The 21,754-nt window shown below is 40.5% G+C and overlaps 2 protein-coding genes across 3 annotated transcripts; both read left to right on the top strand.

The window, feature by feature from the left end:
* The first annotated feature begins 517 nt into the window (after positions 1 to 517).
* ndufb8 (NADH:ubiquinone oxidoreductase subunit B8) lies at positions 518 to 3,503 on the top strand. The gene is made up of 5 exons (XM_061706121.1): positions 518 to 650; positions 882 to 1,008; positions 1,666 to 1,765; positions 1,903 to 2,058; positions 3,349 to 3,503. Exons 1-5 carry the CDS (start codon positions 560 to 562, stop codon positions 3,439 to 3,441), a joined length of 567 nt encoding a protein of 188 aa, XP_061562105.1. The 5' UTR covers positions 518 to 559; the 3' UTR covers positions 3,442 to 3,503.
* A 679-nt stretch (positions 3,504 to 4,182) lies between these two features.
* sec31b (SEC31 homolog B, COPII coat complex component) lies at positions 4,183 to 20,106 on the top strand. Of its 2 annotated transcripts, XM_061705981.1 has the most exons (27): positions 4,183 to 4,294; positions 5,522 to 5,610; positions 5,703 to 5,826; positions 5,909 to 6,104; positions 6,202 to 6,297; positions 6,546 to 6,686; positions 6,771 to 6,913; positions 6,991 to 7,090; positions 7,168 to 7,329; positions 8,135 to 8,287; positions 8,372 to 8,602; positions 8,696 to 8,770; positions 9,437 to 9,529; positions 9,643 to 9,748; positions 9,823 to 10,001; positions 11,213 to 11,339; positions 11,412 to 11,557; positions 12,273 to 12,446; positions 12,525 to 12,653; positions 13,302 to 13,506; positions 13,577 to 13,960; positions 14,083 to 14,121; positions 14,495 to 14,553; positions 15,960 to 16,085; positions 16,167 to 16,286; positions 18,551 to 18,622; positions 19,244 to 20,106. In XM_061705981.1, the coding sequence occupies exons 2-27, from the start codon at positions 5,532 to 5,534 to the stop codon at positions 19,421 to 19,423; spliced, it is 3,639 nt and encodes a 1,212-aa protein (XP_061561965.1). In that variant the 5' UTR covers positions 4,183 to 4,294; positions 5,522 to 5,531; the 3' UTR covers positions 19,424 to 20,106. The 2 variants fall into 2 exon arrangements, with proteins under 2 accessions (XP_061561965.1, XP_061561966.1); XM_061705982.1 differs by lacking the exon at positions 14,083 to 14,121.
* The last annotated feature ends 1,648 nt before the right edge of the window (positions 20,107 to 21,754 follow it).

Raw genomic sequence — 21,754 nt, 5'->3', positions numbered from 1 at the left:
TAAAACATTTTGATGAAATTTCAACCTTGAAAAGTACCAACACCGAACTACTGAATGTACCTTTTACACAACCCCACGTTATCACACATTTAAAGAATGAGGTTTCGTCAGATGGCGTCCCAGTAGCAAACATACAGACAGCGGAAATGTACGCCTCCTACCCTTGGTCCATTAATAGCGCACCTAAGTAGTGTTCAAAAACTATTTGTCACTTGACTGATGAGGCAACTAAGTAGTTCACTATATTTAATAATCCGTGATTATGATCATGTAGTAAAGAATGAATGAATGATTTAGAACATAGCCAGTTGTTCTGGTCACTTCCTCTGAAATAAATACGAATGAGTCAATTAACAATGTAAATTATACCCCTTATAACTATATAATCTTATATGAATGTTAATAGGTTCTTTTATATATTGAAACGTGCTATTTATGGTGTGCTAAAGTCTTCTGTGTGGTTGAGTTGCTTTCCTAATTTCGGTCCTCGTGAAGACCCGTACTTCAGCTTCACGCATGCGCATTGTTTTCTGCGTCGGTCTGCCAGCAGTCAGTAAACATGGCCGTCGTTGGTTTCCGACGGTGGGCCCAGGTTCTTTCAAAGGGAAGAGGCTCCGGCATTCCAGCTCTTCTTTCCGGCTCCAGGGCAGGTGAGTTTAGCTGTTGCATTTAATCGTCTGTATTTGATGAATGCATTCAAGTAGACGCCTTTTGTCCTCTGTTTGGAGACCCAAATTGAAGTAACCTTGACATGCTAACTTTAATTAGCTACTTGGTTAGCGTCCTCTGAGGATGAAGTATGACAGTTGCTAATACCATCAGTGTGTCTTAATTCATTTGCTTGCTTGTATGTATATTGTATTTCATTTTTATTTCTTCAGCATCTGGCGCTTTGAAGGGCGCTCTACCTGGCGCGTACCCCAATACTCCAGAGCAGAAAGCTGCTGCTGCAAAGAAGTACAACTTGAGAGTTGAGGACTATGAGCCTTATCCAGACAAAGGAGAGGGGTACGGTTTGATTACTGTAATAATCATTTTAGTTTGATTGCTTTAAACTTCCCGCGACCATAGCAAGGATACGCGGTACGGAACATGGATGGATAATTTAAACATATCGCTCCTGTCAAGTCTTAACAGTAAGTTATGGGGGGGATTTAAACTGTGTTTTTGTTTTTAAGCGATTGTTTATGGGTTGTTACAGTCGACTTACTGTAATGCCCCCGCATGTGGGAAAGGAGAGCCACAGTCACCGATGCACTTCACAGCCGTTTATTGAATGCCAGGAAAAGAGTAAAACAAGCTGAGACACTTGCAAGCAGACTCGCTGGCATCACATGCACGTAGATACTACAACACGTACAGTGTTTTCTCCAACAGTTAATGCTTGCAATTGTTTTTGGTGTGTTTAACAAGTTGACGTGTTTAAACCATGTGAGAAGGGATACAACTATATATATATATATATATATATATATATATATATATATATATGGATTGTGTATCGTGTATTTTACCTAATTGTGGGTTCGTGTCTGGAACCCATCCCCACATTTAATGATGCGTCAGTGTATTGTTATTACTACTTGACTGGAAGTACACTTAAAATACACTTGATTTTGTTACAGATCTAAATTGGCTGCTCTTTGGTGTTTGTGCTTTTTGCAGCTATGGCGATTATCCTAAACTCCCAGACCGATCTCAGCATGAGAGGGACCCCTGGTATCAATGGGACCACCCTGACCTGAGGAGAAACTGGGGAGAGCCGGTAAAAAGAATAGATAAAGATTGACATTTTGTTCCTCCACATGGTAGTTGTGTACAATCACGTATTTTCTTTCTGCTTTAAAAAAAAAAAAAAAAAAAAAGACTTTTTTTATTTATGCATTTTTTCCTTTTCCTCAGCTACACTGGGATTTTGACATGTTCATCAGGAACCGTGTGGATACATCACCCACCCCATTGTCCTGGAACACCATGTGCAAACAGCTTTTTGGTTTCATCGGGTTCATGTTGTTTATGTTCTACCTCGGGGAGAAATTCCCATCTTACCAGCCTGTTGTAAGTAAAGATCAAAGGATTTATGGACAATAAATCCAATGTTTACTTTGTCAGGACCATATAAGTGAAGTTATAAATGCGTACAAGGCCAGAGAAAGACATGAATCTCTAAGTTGTAAATTTGCAACAATAATGTTATTTTATGGCCAATTTAATAATGTTGTAATATTGTGACAGAAAATAAGTAATATGAGAATAGTCATTATTTTATGAGATTTAAATTCCAATTTTATGACATAGGATTATCAGGGAAAACATTTTAATTTTAGTTTAAATTTTATGAGAAAATAAAATGACCACAAAAAGTTATGAAAATAGTTGTCACAAGAATACGATGTATTGTAATTGTATCAGAAGAAACCGCAAACTTTTGAAAAAGTCACACTTTTGATGAAAATTAAGTTTTAATTTTGCTAGAAAATATTGTAAATTTATCAAATTTAGTCAAAATTTTTTATTAAGATGTATTTTATGAACAGAAACATGTTATTACAGCTTTATTCTCTTAGGGTTACAGCTTTTTTGGGGGGTACGACTTTATTCTTTTACTTTTTTTCCTCCATACATTTGTCATCAATGTTTCATGACATTTTATTAAATATATCATTAGCCTAATAGCATAGTTACTTAATCCTTTTAATTTACAGGTTAATCTCAATATATTAGAATACTAAGGAAGAGTTCTTTGTATTTCAGCATTACAATACCAAAAGTAAAACTCATATATTATAAAGATTGATCCAACTCAAGAAAATACTTTTCAGAAGGCCATTTCTAACCTAATTTCCATCTTAAAATATTTTTGTCTGTTTTGTATGTAACATTCTAATTTGTTGGAGATGGTAAAATGTGGGTTTTTGTTAGCTGTTTAGCTAAAATCATCTCTGTGTAGTGAATATAAATATGTTTTAAATAGCTACATAACTATAATTACAGAACTACATGAAGTTTTCTAATTCTAATTTATTCATATGCACCTGCACTGTCACAATGAAAAATAGCAATGTGCTTGATTTAAAAAAAAATAAAAATAATAAATAAATTGTAGTTTCTTAATCAGCCAGGTCATGGTAATCTGTAAATCTTAAATCAAGGCAATTGGACTTTTTTCTTTGTTGAATTTTTTTTTTTTCTCTCCCCCCCAAAAAAAAATAAAAATCACTTGTGCAACTGCTATTAGGCTAACAATATAACTTAATTTGTGGAATTTTCAAGTATGTGTGTCTCTCCTTAAAACTTATTTTTTAATTACACATATTTCCCCCCCCCCCCTCCCCCCCTCCATTCCAGGCACCCAAACAGTATCCCTACAACAACCTGTACTTGGAGAAGGGGGGAGATCCTGAAAAACAGACTGAGGAAGTCAAGAATTACGAAATCTAAACCCTAACGTCCCATTCTACGTGTATATATATTTCTGTCAAAAATAAAAACTTCTACCTACATTCAGATAGTCATGTTGTTAATTATACTAGAACAGCTTTGTCTAAGCCACAGCCTGGGGGCCATTGAAGCCTGCCGTTCATTTTTGTAGTGGCTCGCGGCATGTAGTACATGGCTCGTCTCGTTTGCTTGCATTGTTCTTCATTCTATAATTGGTGGTAAGGCAAGAGAAGAATTTTGTTGTAATTCCTCACGTCCTTTTTTTCCACAATTCACACATCATTTGGTAAGACGCGTTTTGGAATCGAAATGATTTGTCCCACTTTTTGCTATTTGTCAAGGTCAGTTTTGTGCAGAATGCACTTGTTTGGGATCCGAAAGGTCCTAGTTTGAATGGCGACCTGTCCATCACACAAACCAGAAAAAGACACTTCTTGTGGGACGCAGGGCCCCCAACATTATGAAAGTCTTTACTTTTTGTTTATCAGCTTTGTTGTGAAAGATAATATTTGTAAACATTATTGAATTGCTTCGCATATATTTACTTACAATGATGGATTGTTTTTAGCATGGTAAATAAAAGTAAAGAATGTCACAGTGGCCCTTGTAGCCTTCGTTTTAAAGTATGGAGACCCCTATACTAAGAAGATGAAGGTATTCATGTAATGCAGAACTATAAACACATTTAGTCAGGGCGGTTACCGCAGGTTGCAAACTGATCCACTTCGCCCACCGTAGCTGAGTGGCTACACGGCAACTCGGGTTGGACTCCGGCGGCGGCTAAACTATTAGCACGGCTGTGGCTAACGTCAGCTTAGTGGTTGTGGGCAGCCCGGCCGGGATATAGGCTGTTGTAAGTGACAGTCACATAAATTATTAATGTATTTTGTTTGCTGTGTTGAAAGTTTTAGGGGCATACGTAGTTTATTCCTTATGCGAAATGGAGCAACAAGGGTGTTGGCTGCTTAGCTTCGCTTGTCATTAACCGCATAGTCTGCTCAGGTTTATCGTGGAATTGCGCATGCGGCGGCGACCACAGCTCGTAGCAAAAGTATCCACTACAATGTTTAATGTATTGAACATTTCCTCTTGTAATTGTGAAAGTGTTTGTCGCTTACTCCAGAAAATGACGGAAATGATCAGCGACAAGCAAATGCTAACCGCTAGCTTGGATTTACTTCGATTTGACCCAAGCCAGTGTTTTATGACCCTCATTTTTATGACCGGCGATGAGACTGCATTTTCTATTCAGTGACAGAAATACACTCACTAACACGACTTCTGTCTTGCTTGACATCTTTTGTGGCTATTAAAACGACTCGCCAGTTTGTCCGCATTTAAAAGGATTTAGGCTTAGCTGTCAAGAGTGGGTGTGCGTCTGCTTAATCGTTCATTGTGGGAAACTGGCAAAATTCAACATGTGTTCAGATTAATGCAGTTATCCCGTAATAGCATTTAATAACCATACAAGTAACGCCTTTTGTTTTTGATGAACACTTTAAGAAATCAAGACTCGATATTTTTTTTATATTGTATGAACTGTTTGTGATTTTGTATGTTGAACATATGGAGCACTTTGTAAGTCCTCTCTGTGAGAAGTGCCACATAAATAAAATGTACTTATTTTAGACCTAGACCGAAATGTTTTTTTTCAGGGCTGATACTGATATAGTGGGGCCCATAAGCTTCTTTTAGACAATAGACATCATTGTTTTTAAATTCTAACAAAAATTGCAGGGAGTTACCATGCTCAGCACCACGTCTTATAAAGTTAAATGGAAACTTAAATAAGTAGCTCCCCAAATTTTTCCAAATTTCAATATAACTGAAATTTTTACTTATCTTTGTTTTAAGTTTAAACAAAAAGTGCACTGAGTTCCCAGGTCCAGCAGCATCTTTAATAAAGTTGACTGAAAATTTGAATAAACAGTTCCCTGAAATTTGCCCAGTTTTAAATTGATTTCTTATCGGCCGTCGTATTAAAAAAAAAATTTAAAAAAAAATGTAGCTGTCTGTATGTGTCAAAATGCTGAATATCAGCACCCATAATCAGCTTGGCTGATAATCGGTCTATTCAAAGATAGAGGAAGATGAGGCTGAAGGAGATCCAGAGGACTGCCCAGCAGGCATGGAGTCCGGCCGGGCACCATCCCATCTGCCTGGCGTTAGGTACAAAAACAGTCTTCAAGAATAAGCGACTGCAATCTCTCCGCTACGATTGGTTGCTTTTGTTGACTGCCCATGCTGTGATTTCTCAACAGGCACGTCGGCGCAGCAGCTCGATGCCTCGTTCAACACCACGGCGGCCCTGGAGATATTTGAACTGGATTTTGCCGACCCCTCTCTGGAGATGAAGCTTAAGGGGTCTCTGTGCACCATCAACAGGTAAACTGGAATGATGGTACATGATAATTTTTGGAGAAATATACCTCAAAAGTCAAGTGCTTTACTTCATGACTCGCCACAGGTTGCACAGTCTAGTGTGGGTAAATTTTGGGATGGGCGAGGACGCTACAGGAGGGAGGCTGGTAGCCGGCAGTGAGAATGGCGCATTAACGGTTTACAACCCAGAGGCCATCGTTAACGCCGGTGCTGAGGCCGTGGTGGGGCAGTGCGACAAGCACACGGGGCCTGTGCGAGCGCTTGACTTCAACCCTTTCCAGGTAGGTTTTCCTACAAAATACAGCAACGCATGTCTTTAAAAAACATTTTTTTAAAAATATACATGATGTGAATAATGTTCCACTTGTTTTCACTCAGAGCAATCTCCTTGCATCTGGGGCGAATGATTCTGAGATTTATATTTGGGATTTGAACAACTTCAGCAGTCCGATGACACCAGGAGCAAAAGCACAGGTGAAAACCTTAAGAGTATTTAAATAATTTTAAGCTTGTTAAAAGTAAAATAATATTAGATTTTTTTTTTTTTTCCCAAATGAATGTTTCCCTTTTTTATCATATCATAAACCTCAGCTTTAGTGATTCCACCTGTTGGAGCAGAGGCCAATATTTGAGGATATTTAATATTTTAGCATCACATTCTACTAAATATGCACTTTGCTAACAGATAGCCTGGCACGTGTAACCTCTTCTTCACTTTCCAGCCTGCCGAGGACATCAGCGTGGTGTCGTGGAACCGGCAGGTGCAGCACATCCTGGCCTCGGCCAACCCGAGCGGCAAAGCCGTCGTGTGGGACCTGAGGAAGAACGAGCCTATCATCAAGATCAGCGACCACAGCAACCGGGTTTGTGGCCCCCTCGGATTTGAAGGCTCAGAGCAGCTTGCTGTAAAAGAACAGATTGTTTGGAAGTTTGTCTCGTGTGTCTAGATGCACTGTTCTGGGATGGTGTGGCACCCCGAGGTGGCCACTCAACTGGTGCTGGCCTCCGAGGACGACCGACTACCCGTCATACAGATGTGGGACCTCCGTTTTGCCACGTCTCCTCTTAAAGTGCTTGAGAATCACACACGGTGAAGCTAAAACTGTTTATCTTTTAAATCTTCTTTGTCAAAAGACTGACTGTGTCAATGTTTTTGTTTTCCTAAAGGGGTATTCTGTCTATCTCCTGGAGCCAGGCTGACTCTGAGCTCCTGTTGAGCAGTGCTAAGGACAACCGCATCCTCTGCTGGAATCCAAACACTGGAGAGGCATGTGAAATTAAATGAACCTGCCTTGTTAATTAACACACACACACACACTACAAATGCTTCTTTGTCATTTTTAGGTCATCTATGAGCTCCCCACGACGAACCAGTGGTGTTTCGACATTCAGTGGTGTCCCAGGAATCCCGCTCTGCTCTCTGCCGCCTCTTTTGACGGCAGAATTACCGTTTACTCCGTGATGGGCGGGAGCTTGAAGGCTCAGCAGCAAAGTACCGCTGATAAGGTAAGAGTCTCCATCTTAGAATGTGTGCCATACTATTGTTTTTATCCACACAGGGGTGCATAAAACTAAGGGATCATCATCCAGAAGGAGACATATTATGGAAAATTAACTTTTTACATGCAAGTATACAAATAGGTGGGCATCTAGAGTGCCTGCCTATTTCCTAAAATGTGTCTGTGTGAACTTGGCGTTCTGAATTTTTGCCTTTGCCGAATTCTGACGTAACATTGCGGCTAATTTACCTAATCCTGCCCTTACACCGAGTTTCTCCCCTGATGACTTGGCAGCTAGGCTCGGTGAAGATTCGCCATTTCCAAGCGACATTCATACTACACGGTAACACGTTTAAGCCAAAGGCTAAACAGAGGAGTGGGAGGATTTAAGGATATGCTACACTAATTTGCAAGTGTAATTGGGTGTCCTTGTGATAAAGTGCTGCCTCACTGAGTGAGAATGCAATCCATGCCTTTATCGTCTTTATGGATGCCCGCTTTTTGTTTTTCACACCTGGGCGCTAGTAGTAGCTACTCGCCTCGTCCCACTCCTCTAGCTTCGCCCCGTGTTGTCATGGTAACAAAAGCTGATCTTTTTTCTTTTGCTCCGCAGTATAAGGGTCGTTGTGAGCAGTGGCTAATTTACAAGAGACAACAAGCTGATTTAAGCCAGGCTTGACAAATAGGATGTAATTCGTGATCTTTGGGTCACAGAAATGTTCTTAGGACATCTGGAAACTTAAATTGTGGGGCAAAAAAAGCAAACTAACCTACTTGTACATTTTAACACTTTTATTTATTTTTTATAACAGATATCGTCCTCATTTGATACAATGGATCCCTTTGGTACAGGACAGGTGCTCCCTCCCCTGCAGGTTCCTCAGCCCACAGTGCAGGACACAGTCGTTCCCCCTTTGAAGAAGCCACCTAAGTGGGTGCGCAGGCCAGTGGGGGCTTCTTTCGCCGTAAGTGGGAAAACTCTCAAAGCGGAAAGCTTCATACGTGTCGTCGTCGTTGTCACACCTGATACAACATATGTTCTACCTCAGTTTGGTGGCAAGCTGATCACATTTGAGAATCCCAAAGGGACCCCTGTGCAGAGCCCCCAGCCCGTCCCCAGGCAGGTATTTGTCAGCCAGGTCACCACGGAGACTGAGTTCCTGCAGCGCTCCAGGGAGCTGCAGGTGGCGCTGCAGTCGGGTTCCTTCAACAACTATTGCCAGGCCAAGATCCTGAGCGCAAAGTCGGAGGCCGAACAGGATATATGGAAGTTCCTGCTGGTAGGGCGCAAATGTCCTTGTGTTGTGGAGACACTACATCATGCATAAGTTACCCTCTGAAGCTGATTTTTGCTTTTGGGGTGGTTTCAACAGGTGAATTTTGAAGATGAGGCTCGCATTAAATTCCTGCGACTTTTGGGTTTCAGTAAAGATGAACTTGAGAAAAAGGTATTCTTCCTCTTTTATACCAAAGGCAGAGGGTGTTTATTTACTCAACTGCAAAGAGTGCTATGTGTCTATTGTGGGGGATATTGCAATATATAGTGCATCTGGAAAGTTTTATTATTCAAATTTTGTTAAGTTAGTCTTGTTCTATAATAGAATAAATGTTGGGGTTTTTTTGCCTCAAAATGCTATACACAACACCCTAGATGGCAACATATATATATATTTTTTTTAATGTTCACAGAAATATTAAAAAAACATAAAGAATCACATTTGCATGAGCATTCACAACATTTGCTCTATACTTTGGCAGCAATTACAGCCTCAAGTGTTTTTCAATATTCTAGCAGAAGCATGGCACACCTATCTTTGGGCAGTTTCGGCCATTCCTCTTTGCAACACCTCTCAATCAGGTTGTATGGTGAGCATCGGTGCACAGCTATTTTCAGATCTCCAGAAATCTTCCGTCGGATCACTGGAGCTCAATTTTGCTTTAATATCAAGTGATGTGTCTTTGAGGTTTTATTTTTATTTTTAATATATCTATAAAAATCTTTAAAAAATTAAATACAAATTTTAAAAAGGCCATTGTTTGAAGAAATAAGACATCGAAGCAATTTAGTTAACAGTTAGTGTAGTAAACATACACACTACCTCTGAATCCAACAGATTTCTAAATGCCTTGGGAAGAATTTTCAACCTAATGGACACGCTGTGGATGCTGAGGACCTGGCTAAAAAGATGCTGCAGCTCTCCACTGAGGTCTGTAAATCATCCTGTAGGGTGCCCTGGAACCTTAAAAAATGTGGAACAATTTGGACTTAAACCAAAATGTTTTGGAATAATAAGGCTATTATTTGTTTTTTTTCCCTCAGCGATCTGAAGAAGCAGACGGCAGGACGTCTGGCTCCGTTTCACCCCTAGACTTTTTCAGCCAGAATCCAAAAGAAATTCGCAACTTCCAGATCCCTGTTTCGTGCGGTAAACGCTCGCAAATCTTGTAACTGCTGCAAATAAGTGGCACGTGGCTGATGAGAAATGTTCTTCTTTATTAGATACGGACGGTTTGATAAGTCAGGCCCTGCTTGTGGGCAACTTTCATGGTGCCGTCGATTTATGTCTGAGCGACGGCCGGTACGCCGAAGCCATCCTGCTGTCCATCAGTGGTGGAGAGGATCTGCTGAAGAAGACCCAGCAGAAGTACCTGAGCAAGCAGAAGAACAGCGTGTCTATGGTGAGGCATTGAATATGTCCCGGTTGTTCCCTGAAAGAGAGAGGAGAGTTTTGGTTTGTTTGCTTGTTTTGTTTTGCGGGGAACTACGGTGCCTTTTAATTTAGGTCTCTGTAGTATTTCTAACCGTATTCTCTTACTGTCTTACAGAAATTAGTTGAACAGATTTAATGATTTAGGAAGTAAAAGCAGGATACAATGAAACAAGTAGATAAATTTGAGGATATTTTGATGCGGTTAACTTTTCCTTCTTGAGACAGGAGAAGTTCTTTCAATCTAGTGTACAAATGATTTCCTTGCAGTTTAAGAATGTCCCCTGTAATGTAATGCACAGGTAGTTCAAACCGTTACTGGATATGCATTCTTCTGTATCCAAAGAGCGTAATCATTTACCGGGTTATACACTCACTTTTACCAAGGTTCAGTTTGCACCCAGGAAATGGGCTGCATCACATGAAGGCCTGGACAATGTGAGGTCCACTTGAAATGGGGTCTGATGCATACAGTTGTCCTCATAACTTTATATACGTTTGCAGAGTTTGTAAGCTATGTAACATTCTTTAAAGAAAACATGATCAGCAAAACACATTTTATTTTTTAAATGGAATTCAAATTAAACTATAAGGCATTTCAGAATAGCACTAAGTAGCATTAGAGACGCAAATGTCTCCATTCAGTCATCAGTCATATTTTCCCCAAAAATTGTGGATAGTTCACAAATTCTGCCAGGGTATGTAAACGTATGAGCAATTGAACTCAATTATCCGATTACACTCAATTGGTTAAAACATTTCTTTACTACATAATAAGTATCTTTGTTCATCTAGCTATGCCAGCAATATATAGTGACAAGCAGAACAATTAAATGTTCCTCCACTAGATAGCAGAAGCTACAATTTACCTGTTACCAATTTCCACTTGTTGCCATTCATACAATGGAATAATAGCTTTGCATTTAACTAAACAGGCCCAGGTTTCTATCAAGTCAATTTGTGAGTAAATGGAAACGGGATCATCATTATTTCAGTATCTAGGGTATTCTTTTTGTGACATGTTTGGCGGTGTGTCATGAGATTTTTGTAATGTAAAATATGTGCCTTGACTCATTAAAGGTTGGGAAACATTAAATAAAATTCGGACAAAATTAAAAAAAAGAAATTCTATATGTAAATGAAAAGGGGGAGAGTTTTAATGAAACTGTTACTTTTTTGTAGCTTATATCATCAGTGGTCACGCAGAACTGGAGAGACATTGTGCAAAGCTGTGAGCTGGACAACTGGAAAGAAGCGCTCGCCGCTCTCCTGACCTATGCTCACCCTGAAGAATTCGCCCAGCTGTGCGGTAAGCTGACGCAACTTTTGTGAAAACGGCGACTGCGTTTGAGACTTTATTTCATCATGTACATCTTGCTAGATACCCTGGGAAGCCGTTTGGAAAGAGGTGAGACGGAGAAACGCTGCCTGCAGGCGTGCCTGTGTTACATCTGCTCTGGAAACATCGAGAGGCTGGTGGAGTGCTGGGCCTTGCACAGGGACTGCTCCTCTCCTCTCGGCTTAGAGGTATAAAAAAAAGGAAGGAAAAAGTGTGTTCAAGGCTTTAAAGAGTAGTAATATAATAATCTCTGTTACCTTATTTCTTACAACAATCAAAAAACATTGTTTCTTAAATTATTTGATTAAAAATACTTATTTTATCTATTTTTCACTAGCTCTAGTCAAGTCTTTTCAAGCATGTAGAGGAAAACGCTACAATTCGAAAATGTTTTTAATGGATGCAATTTTTTTTACATTATTTGTTAATATCTCTAAGTGAAGTAGCAAGCACATATTTTTAGAAATGTTTTTAAAAAATCGAATTCTAAAATACAATGTTTTAATTTGTATAATTTGTTTTTCTTGAAGGATTTGCTAGAAAGCAGGGTAAAACTAAATTTAGATTTATTAAATGTATTTCATTTAACTTTTCATTGGTTTGATTGTAATTATAAACAATATATTTATAGTTTATCTTCATAAAGTTCCTTATATCGTATGCAGATCAACTTGTAAACATAATTTTTATATATATATATATATATTTGTAACCATCTCTTAAAAGTGCAGTCTTAAAAGTTGTCTGTCAATAAAATGTATTATCATTGTTAAACCTCTGTACGTATTCTGTTACCTTCTTACATTGACTTCAAATGTTTTGTTTCATAGTTTTTATTTTTATTTTGGTTATTTAGATGAATGCCTTAACTGTGAGTTGTATTTTGTGTATTATTTTTTTCAGGATCTGGTGGAAAAAGTCATGATGCTTCGCAAGTCCATCGAACGCCTCCGCAACAGCGAGGTGGCGGTGCAGAGCCCCGTCCTGGCCGAGAAGCTGACATGCTACGCCGGAATCCTGGCTGCAGAGGGCAGCCTGGCCACCGCCATGGCTTACCTGCCAGACAATTCTGATCAAGTGAGGTTTCGTCCTCATCTCCACACCAATAATTTTTTTACTTTGTTCCTAATGTGTATATATGTGTTGTCTCCCTAGCCTGGTATCACCATGCTGAGAAACAGACTGTTCCATGCTCAGGGAGAGGCTGCTTGCCGACAGCAGCCTCCAAGCGCAGCCAAGCCCAATGCTGCTTCTCACACACCTACACAGAAAGCACTAATCATGGTACAAAATTACCATTAAGTTTGTTTGATAAATTGGGAAATTGTTAATTAACAGGAGAAACTTTGTAGACGGGTGGCACAAATAAACTCTGCTTCCAGCCCACTCGCATCCGACGACAGTGTGCTGTGAGCGGCCACGCCAAGCACAATGCACCCTCCAGCTGGTTCCTTAGATTCTCTTTTTTTTTTTTTTCCCTTCCTGGTTCTTCTCCGCTACACTTGCATCCAGTGACGGTGCGGTGTGAGTGGCCACGGCGACCAGCGCTACACCCTGTCCCCCCGGCTGGCCCTTTGCTGATTAGACGCGATTTGTGGCTTTTGTTACATTTCCCGACTCGCCTCACTCGTGTCGCGTCAAACGCATCACTCAGCGTGGATTCGCACTTATTCATGCGTTTGAATTGAGGTTATATTGAATCGCATCGCATCAGTGGTTCAATTTGTGTCAGATGTGAACACATTAGTCTTCAATTACCCTAATATGCATGATTGTGTAATGTGTAACATGCAAAGTCCACACAGAGGTCCAAATTGAACCCAGAACCTGAGACTGACGCACACATGCTAGCCACATGCCACACTGTGCCACTCCTGTTTTTGTGTTTTTAAAAATAAAATGTGGTTTTGATTTTTTTTCCCCCAAACTAAGGATCAGTACCAGCCCTCTCCCGCTCATCATCATCATCATCATCATCAGCAGCAGCAGCAGGAGCAGCCTAATATGTCGACATCAGCGCTATTCCAGCCTCAAGTTCCCCCGAGTAGCTCTGGCCTGGGCCTGCCCGCCTCTTCTCACGGGCTGCCGCTCCCCACTATGAGGCTTCCTTACCCGCAGCATCCAGCTTCAGCTCCAGGTATGGCTAGAAGTTGATTCATCTGCCAGATTTTGGGTTCTATATTTTTGAATTTATTTGTGTCTTAAAGGTTTTGCTCCACACCAACCGTCCCCCATGGGCGGACCCTCAGCCTTCTCCCCTCCAGGTCCCTCCATGCCAGCCGCCAACTTGTCAGGACCTCCACTGCAGCACTCGTCATCAGCCCCCGGGGGCCTCCCCCACATGCCCAGCCCCAGTGTTCCACCGACGAGCTTCATGCCTTCTACCTCCTTGCCGTCAGGCCCCATGCCATCTAGCTTCCAGCCCGGAGCCCCTGTTCCCATGTACCCTGGGGGGCTCCACAGCCAGGGACCCGTGCCCCCAATGGCAACCGGTCCCTATGCCCCTCTTGGATCGGGTTACCCACAAGGGGGCCCTGGAGCTCCTGCTGCAAAGCCCTTTGCAGTTTCAGCTGTAGCTCCTCCTCCCGCAGGTTGGTGCCAAGTCGCTCACTTCACTTTCCATTTTTCTCTCCTCTCATGTCTGCTGACATAATGTACACATCATTAGAGATGGTTACGTTACACTCAGCTGTCCTCCTCATGTGACTTGCAGGATTCTTTCCTTGGCTGAATACCCAGTCTGACCCTCAAGGTGACAAGTGTTAGCAATGTATTTGGGATAAGAGTTTAAGTGAAACCAGAAAAATAGAAACACACATCTGACAATACACTATAGTTAACTCATTTTTCTTGACTTTGGCATTGGATTGAATGTTCTATTTTTCTGGACACATATTGTATGGTTGGTGCTTAATGCTTTTGCTGCTGGAATATCGCAATATGGAACATAAGGTGTGAGTAGACATTTTAAAGCATCCGCTAGATTGCTGTTGGTTATCAAGCAGTTGCACAAACGGTTCTTGCCAGTTTTTTTCTTTATTGCTTCTCATGTTTTGTTTTTTTAATGCATTTAACTAAATGCTCTTGAACTCAGCATACAATTATTATCATTGTCTCTGGTTTAGCGTCCCAAGAAGGCTGGAATGACCCACCAGCGGTACGTGGTGGACCCAGGAAGAAGAAGGTATACTTGTTTCTAAAAAGCCATGTTTTACACAGAAATTCCACAAAATTACCGCATCGTAGCCGTAACTGAAAATAAGATATTTAGTCGCCTGTGCCTTTTACACAAAACCCAGTGAAGGCAGGATATTCATGTGGGAGCAGTGACTTTTTAGTGTTAATTTTACGCCCCATCACGGCATTGCGGAATTTCCCAGTCAACGTCCCCCCGTCCCCCATTTCGTGTCCATACTGTTTATATCGTATCGCGACACAGAAAAATCAAGGCTTTTCCGGGAAGTGTAAAAGGGGCTAGACAGAACCCAGCAAAGTGAGATTTTTGCGTACCTACATGACATCAGGATCAGAATCAGCTTGATTGGCCAAGTATGTTACAAGACGCACAAGGAATGACATGCTGCAATTTTGATGATGTCAGCGCCACACAGCATCAGAATCAGAATCAGAATCATCTTTATTTGCCAAGTATGTCCAAAACACACAAGGAATTTGTCTCCGGTAGTTGGAGCCGCTCTAGTACAACAGACAGTCAATTTACAGAAGACTTTGGGGACATAAAGACATCGACAAAAAACAATTGTGCAAAAAGATGCAGAGTCCTCTAGCACTTAGAGCAGTTCGAACGACTAATATTGCAATAGTCTGGTGCAATGACCATTGTGCAAAGGGCGCTGAGACTTCAAGGAGTGTATGCGGTTTAAAGTGACGAGTAGTGCGATCATCTGGGACAATGTCGGTTGTGCAAATGTTACAGATACTCCTCAATCAGTGTGCAAATGGAGCAGATGCTACTCTGGCATGAGTGGCCAGTATATGCAAATAGTGCAGCATGGCGAGACAACTACAGTGAGTGCACGAGTAATACATAATTGGCCCCACAGAAATGTGACAACGAACTCAAGTCAAAAAAGTCAGTTGCTTTTAGTTGCAAAAAAGTCAGTTGCTTTTAACACAACAGGGTGGGAGAAGTGTTTGTCAACCTTGGTTCACGCCCTTGTCTTGGCATGTTGGAGTACCCTTACACGCAGATGGCATTCCAGGTCTGATACTGCTTCCAAAGGCGGAATATTCCCGGTCGACTTCCTCCCCCCTACTGGGTCAGTACAGTTTACTAGATAGCTAATCCCCCTCTAAAGGTCACGCCCCTCAGTTCAACATAGCTGCAAGATGGCACCAACCCACTATTTGTATTTTAGACGTCTTTGACCTGAGCACAAAAACAGCTAATGTAAAGTTTTACAGCGACTAACAGAAGAAAATGGGTATCCTCCAAAAACCTGCAAATTTGCAAATGCCGAACCACAAATATGGGATGGTTCACTGTACACAAAAAAGTGGAAAGATTATGACTTCAGGCATAAGTGTCCAGAAAAAAACAACATTTCAATTGTTACATGTATAAAACAGGTTCCTGACAACTACACTCCACCCGCCCCCATCACTGCTCCCGTGATGGGTTTCCCAGTGGAGGCCCCTCAGCCGCACAACAATGCCCAGGTGCCCCCCGGTGCCCCCCAGGAGCCCAGCATGCAGGTCAGCCTCTGAAGTGTACTGCAGCATATCACAAGCGAACATGCAGTTTCCACCCCATCTTGCTTTTGTCACCACCTTCAGCTCCTCCAGCAGCTTCCAGCAGAGCGGGTGGAGCAGAAGGAGATCCCCGCTGAGCATATTGTGCTAAAATCTACCTTCGATAGTCTGGTGCAACGCTGCCAACTTGCAGCAGGAGACCCAGTAAGTCTGCCAAACTCTCTTGTTATTCACTAAAAGTATTTTATAGTGTATAGTGGTACCTTGACTTACGAGTGCCACCATTTACAATAATTTCAAGTTACGAGCAGTCGCTTGGTTGAATTTTTTTATTTTGTGTTGCAAGCGAGCTTCAGATTCGCTGTTTTTCGAGTGAAGTAAAAATAATGGAGCCATTAAGGTACTGTAATGCCCTCGCATGCGGGCACCGATGCACTTTCAGCCGTTTACACATACGAAATGGGAGCACTTGCAAGGAGCCACTATAGGCTAGAATTCATGACCTGACGCTCCGGCCAACCCGATTCAAGCTCCTTACCTCACTCACAAGCCATAGCCCTTAAAGGCATAAATCCAACACGAATACTACCGCACGTACAATAATAACACTTTATAAAAGTTTATTTCCTGACCTTCCCTTGTTTTATGCTTTTATACAATACAGTGCTATTTTTCTTCATTAAAAGCATGGAACAAAAACAAATTTATTAGAAAAAGAAATCAATCACAGTAATGAAACATTATTAAAAAAACAGTACATAACATAACATTCTAAAAAATATTCAGGATTATAGCCCATGGCTAATTTAGATCTTTAGTCCCTTGACAAGGGACTAAACTAACAAGGGACTAACCCTGAATAAAAAAGTTAAATCAGTGACAATAAAAACCTCTACAAATAGTCAGAGTTCAAGTGCATTGTGAAATGTTTTGATGTGCAATGTGTGATGACAGATAAACCAGACAGGAGATAAATAAATCTCAATAAAACCCACAACAAATTGGCAGAGTTCAAGTGCATTGTGAAGTTACTTAAAAGTGCAATGACAGCATGTTAGGCAGACAGCAGTTTATGGAGGGTTTTGGCTACAGCTTTGATCCAATCACCTTTTCCTTAATATATTGCTTAAAATTAGGTTGCAAGTGAAAAATTACAACTAAATATTTCAACTCTTTAACAGCTTCAAGCTTCTCACCTTACGACTATTACAGCAGGATCTGGAACAGATTTGTTCGCTCTTTTTGAGAAGGACAGGCAAACAGTTTTTTGACACATTTAAATGCAGATGCGAGTTCTCGAGCCATTCACATGCACAACTCATAACATCTGCAAGTTGTTAGCAGCTTGACATGTATCTTTGGTAAACACATACAAAGCAGCACCATCTGTTTACAACTGGCAAGTGATATTTGGTGGACGGCAACTTGCCAGGTCATTAATGTAAAGGCTGAACAACAGGGGCCCGAGGATTGAACCTTGTGATACTCCAAGGTTGTTACATAGGTATTTTTTGTTTTGCACTCTGACACACTGAATCCTAGAAGTGCTGTATAATTCCATCAACTTCACTGAGTTCTCTGAAATGTTAAAATCTGTCAACCTAATTATGAGTAGTTTGAGTGACTGTGTCAGAAGACTTTCTCAGGTCCTGAAATACAGTTTCAATGACACCCACTGTGTCAAGCTTGGATTTTACATAGTCTAAAAGATAGGAGATGGCTGTCTCGGTCGAGTGATGTTTTCTAAAACCAAATTGCAGTTTTAGTGAGTAAGGACTTGAGTTTAGATTTTGTCAGTCGCTCTGCAAGTAGTTTCTCTATCTTTATTAAAGGAAGTATACTAATGGGTCTGTAGTTGCTCATCATTGTAGAGTCTCCTACTCTCCTGAGTGCTGACTTAAGAATTGTTGTTATAATGGAGTTTTTCCAGGTGTCTGGAAAAAACGCCTGCATTTATGGAATCAATAATGGTATTTGTTAGAGGAATAATTAGAGACTGTTTATTAGTTTTAAGAAATGTCTTGTCCATACAAAATATATATTTGGTTCTATAAATTTTAAGGGCACAGATGACTTTGTCCAACTGTGTCTGAAACACTGCATGGACGTCCAAGATTGGCGCACTAGTGTTCAGAGGCACAGGGTTCAGTTACTCCATTACAGGATCTGAGTTACAGGTTAGGCTTTTCACAGAGTCAATAAAATACACATTAGGTGCTGTAGCCATGTCAATTAGGTCATTAATGACTCTGTCTACCAGCTGTAGCTCCTCAATGTTTTTTACATATGTCACTGACTAAAGTCAATTTCTTAATGTTAGCCCAGATCTCTTTAGCGTTTCCTCTGGAATTATTTAACAATTGAAAATGTATTTGATATAGGAGTAAATTGAGTTAGTAGGTCACGGAATGAATTAAACATGTAAGTAAGTCAAGGTAACACTGCACTTTAATTTCCTTTCTTCACAGCAAACAAAAAGGAAGCTTGATGACGCAGCCAAGCGTTTGGTATGCCTGTATGACAAGCTGAGGGAGCAGTCGGTAAGGAAATGTTGAATGTCGAATAGTGTTGCCCGCTACTGCACATTTACAAAACTGGCTTTGTACTAATAATTGAAAGGTCTGAATATTCAAGAACCGACGTCAGAAATGTTGCCATTTATTGATTTGATTTATTTAATGTCCATAGCAAATGCATTCGGTCATAGCAATGCAGTAGCAATGAAGGCTTAATTTGGCCCTGCATTGGACTATACTTTGGAGCAGCGCCATTAACTAGTTTTAGTCGGAATCAAAAGCAAACAAAGATTTAAGTTTGGTGTGAACATTTTATTCAAACTAATCACAAAAAATGCAATACTGTAAATCCCTCTCAACACATAGGTGTCTTCTTTTCAGCAGACTTATCAAATGATGATATGCTTCTAAAAAAGTATCCAGTTGTAGTTGACTCCTTGGACATTTAGGTCTGAGCCTCAGACTCTGCTGTTTTAAATTTAACCCATCCCCAACATGATCTTCATCCAACGGAATTAATTTGACACTGTCGGCATTTTGCCACTTAATCCCCGAACGGAACCGTCATCATTATCTTCCTCTTCGTCCTGTGCTGTTAACATGTGGCACCGCTTGTCTTGTTGTGCGTCGGCGACCTCTTCTCAGCTCTCCCCCAACATCTTGAACGGCCTGCACGAGATCGGCCGCTGCGTGGCGAACCAGCAGTACCAGCGCGGTCTGGAGGTCCACACGCTGGTGGTGAGCAGCAGCAACTTCAGCGAAATCTCTGCCTTCATGCCCATCCTCAAAGTAGTCATGACCATCGCCAACAAGCTGGGCGTCTAAGCCACACACCCGTGTGTCAGTGTTAAAACAAACAAATGAAAAATCATATTTATTTCCTTTTCTTATGTGAGCAGATTGCTGTCTTTTTTCCTTCTTCTTCTCCCCCCCCCGCCCCCCCCAAGAGATGGGTCAGATGAATGTATCCTGTAAGTTGTGACTGCACAAATGCAACAGTCGATGTACAAAGCGAAATACTTGTGCTTCAGTGCGTTTTTGTAGTTGACTGATTGTTTTATAGTGAATCAACAAAGTCAGGTAAGGTGGGACATCTTTGAATTGAAAAACAAAAATAGTGTGAGAGATTCAGTAATAGCAGTGCGTGGATCATTTCATGAAATGTGCCATCACCTTTTCCAGCCCATTCAGCCCATGATTTAGCAGTGTGTGAATGATGAACATATTCATTTCATTCAACTTTGCTGCTTTAATCTCCACCCGGCTGTGTCTTCTCCTTTTCTTTTAAGCATTCGTACAGTAGGTGGCATAGTTGGAAAATAATGTATATTCTGATGGGATTGTTTACGTATTCATGGGAGCAGAAGGCAGTAAAGTGCCTCCGTGTGTATGTGTGCGTGCGTGCTCATTTTTTGTTGCACATATGTTTATACAGTACAATCCATGTCGCTTATTTAACTCTTGTAAGATTGTTTTTCCCCCTTTTCAAATAAAATGTACCTTCTTCAGTTACAAGGCTCTGTGCTCTTCAATTCTGCACAAAACTAGTTTATTTACATTAAAATCCGTCATTATTCATGGTAAACCCCATCATTTTTGCATCAAGATGCTTCAGTGTGACACTGCACAAAATATTTTTTGTTTTTGGAGTGGATTTATAATTTAAAAAAACATACATCTTATAATTAAAATTGGAAATTGCATTTTTAGTAAAACCTTTTTTCAATAACTGTAAAATGACAACAGAATAATTGTTCCATTGTATTTTTTAGAATCAGTTTAAAAATACATATATACATTTAAGTACTATTTAACATATTTTAAAAATTAAAAATATTAAACAAAGCTATATAAATAGAATTACATTTTGTTATAGAAAGTCATTTTTTAATGCAATTTAAATACTTAAAATAAAATAGAAAACTAAAATAAAAGATATACAGTAATTAAATAAGTCATAATTATATGGAATTATTTTAATTTCCATTTTTTCTATATGTATATTGACTATACTGTAAAAATATGGCAAATTGTTCGGAAAGTTTAAGAAAAATCTAATCCAATGTAAATTGTAATTTGATTTAGTATATTATACAAATTTTAAATGTGGTATTACTAGATGCATAAATTGTAAATCATTATTTTGCACTAAAGAAAGGTAGTCTTCATACCCTGACCATTTTTCTTTTCTTGTCCAAAATACTTTTTCTCACATTTCCCCCATTCTTCGAAGGTACTTCAATGCACCGCTTGCGCCAAAGCAGTGTGCCGCCTTCGAGGTCTTATGTAAGTCTTTGTGCTCCGTCACGCATGATGACACACAGGTGCCCTGCCGCCATTGGTGAGTGGGTGATCATAAGTCAGGAGCTCGTCGCTGATTGGCTGCTTGCAGTCAGACGCTGTGACCGGACGCGTTTGTAAGGTGTGTGCGTGTTTGTTTGGTTGGCGGGGTGGGGGGGTTGAACCTTAGTAACCTCCAGTCATGCAGGCGCAGGCGGGGTGGGGGGTTGATATTCCCAAATATCACGCCACACAGAGCAGCAGCCTGAGTCATGCTTCTCTTCGTCTCTGGTTGCAAGCACTCTGATGTGAACCCTGAAGGGGTCATCATATTTAAAAAAAAAAAAAACTTAAATGCAAAGCCAGGATGGGGAAATTCGTTGTCCTGCTTGATTAATGCATAGAAGTGCATTCTATAAATCATAATACAGTACACTCGTGTGCCTTCTCCAGTCTTTAATCCGGTCAACCAAGCAGTCACATCATCTCCACTCATGTAATATTTTTGGCATTGTTTTTCCTGAAAATTGCTTCTGTATTCTGTTGTCCCAATTGCACAAATGATCTGGCCCATCTGTTCTTTTTTAAAATCAATACATGGTCCTTGATCACAAGTTCGGCTACCCCGAGCCTGATAAAAATATTATACAAGGACTTTATTCATCCATTTATCATGGCTTATGCAATAATGTAATAATGTGTGCCCTCCTGTAAGCACGTAGGCCTCCCTCACATTTCTCTCTGTCCTGTGTAAAACCATCAGTGCCATTCTTAGACTTCCTTCGCTGACAGGTTAACGCCAATAACGGTACCTTTAAACAGTCAGGATATACCGGTATGTAAACTTCACTAAATACTTCCAGGTATTGTTTTTAC

The sequence above is a fragment of the Phycodurus eques genome, chromosome 19 (genome assembly GCF_024500275.1).
Source record: "Phycodurus eques isolate BA_2022a chromosome 19, UOR_Pequ_1.1, whole genome shotgun sequence".
NCBI classification, from domain to species: Eukaryota; Metazoa; Chordata; class Actinopteri; order Syngnathiformes; family Syngnathidae; genus Phycodurus; species Phycodurus eques.
This window is presented reverse-complemented; position numbering and strand designations above follow the sequence as displayed.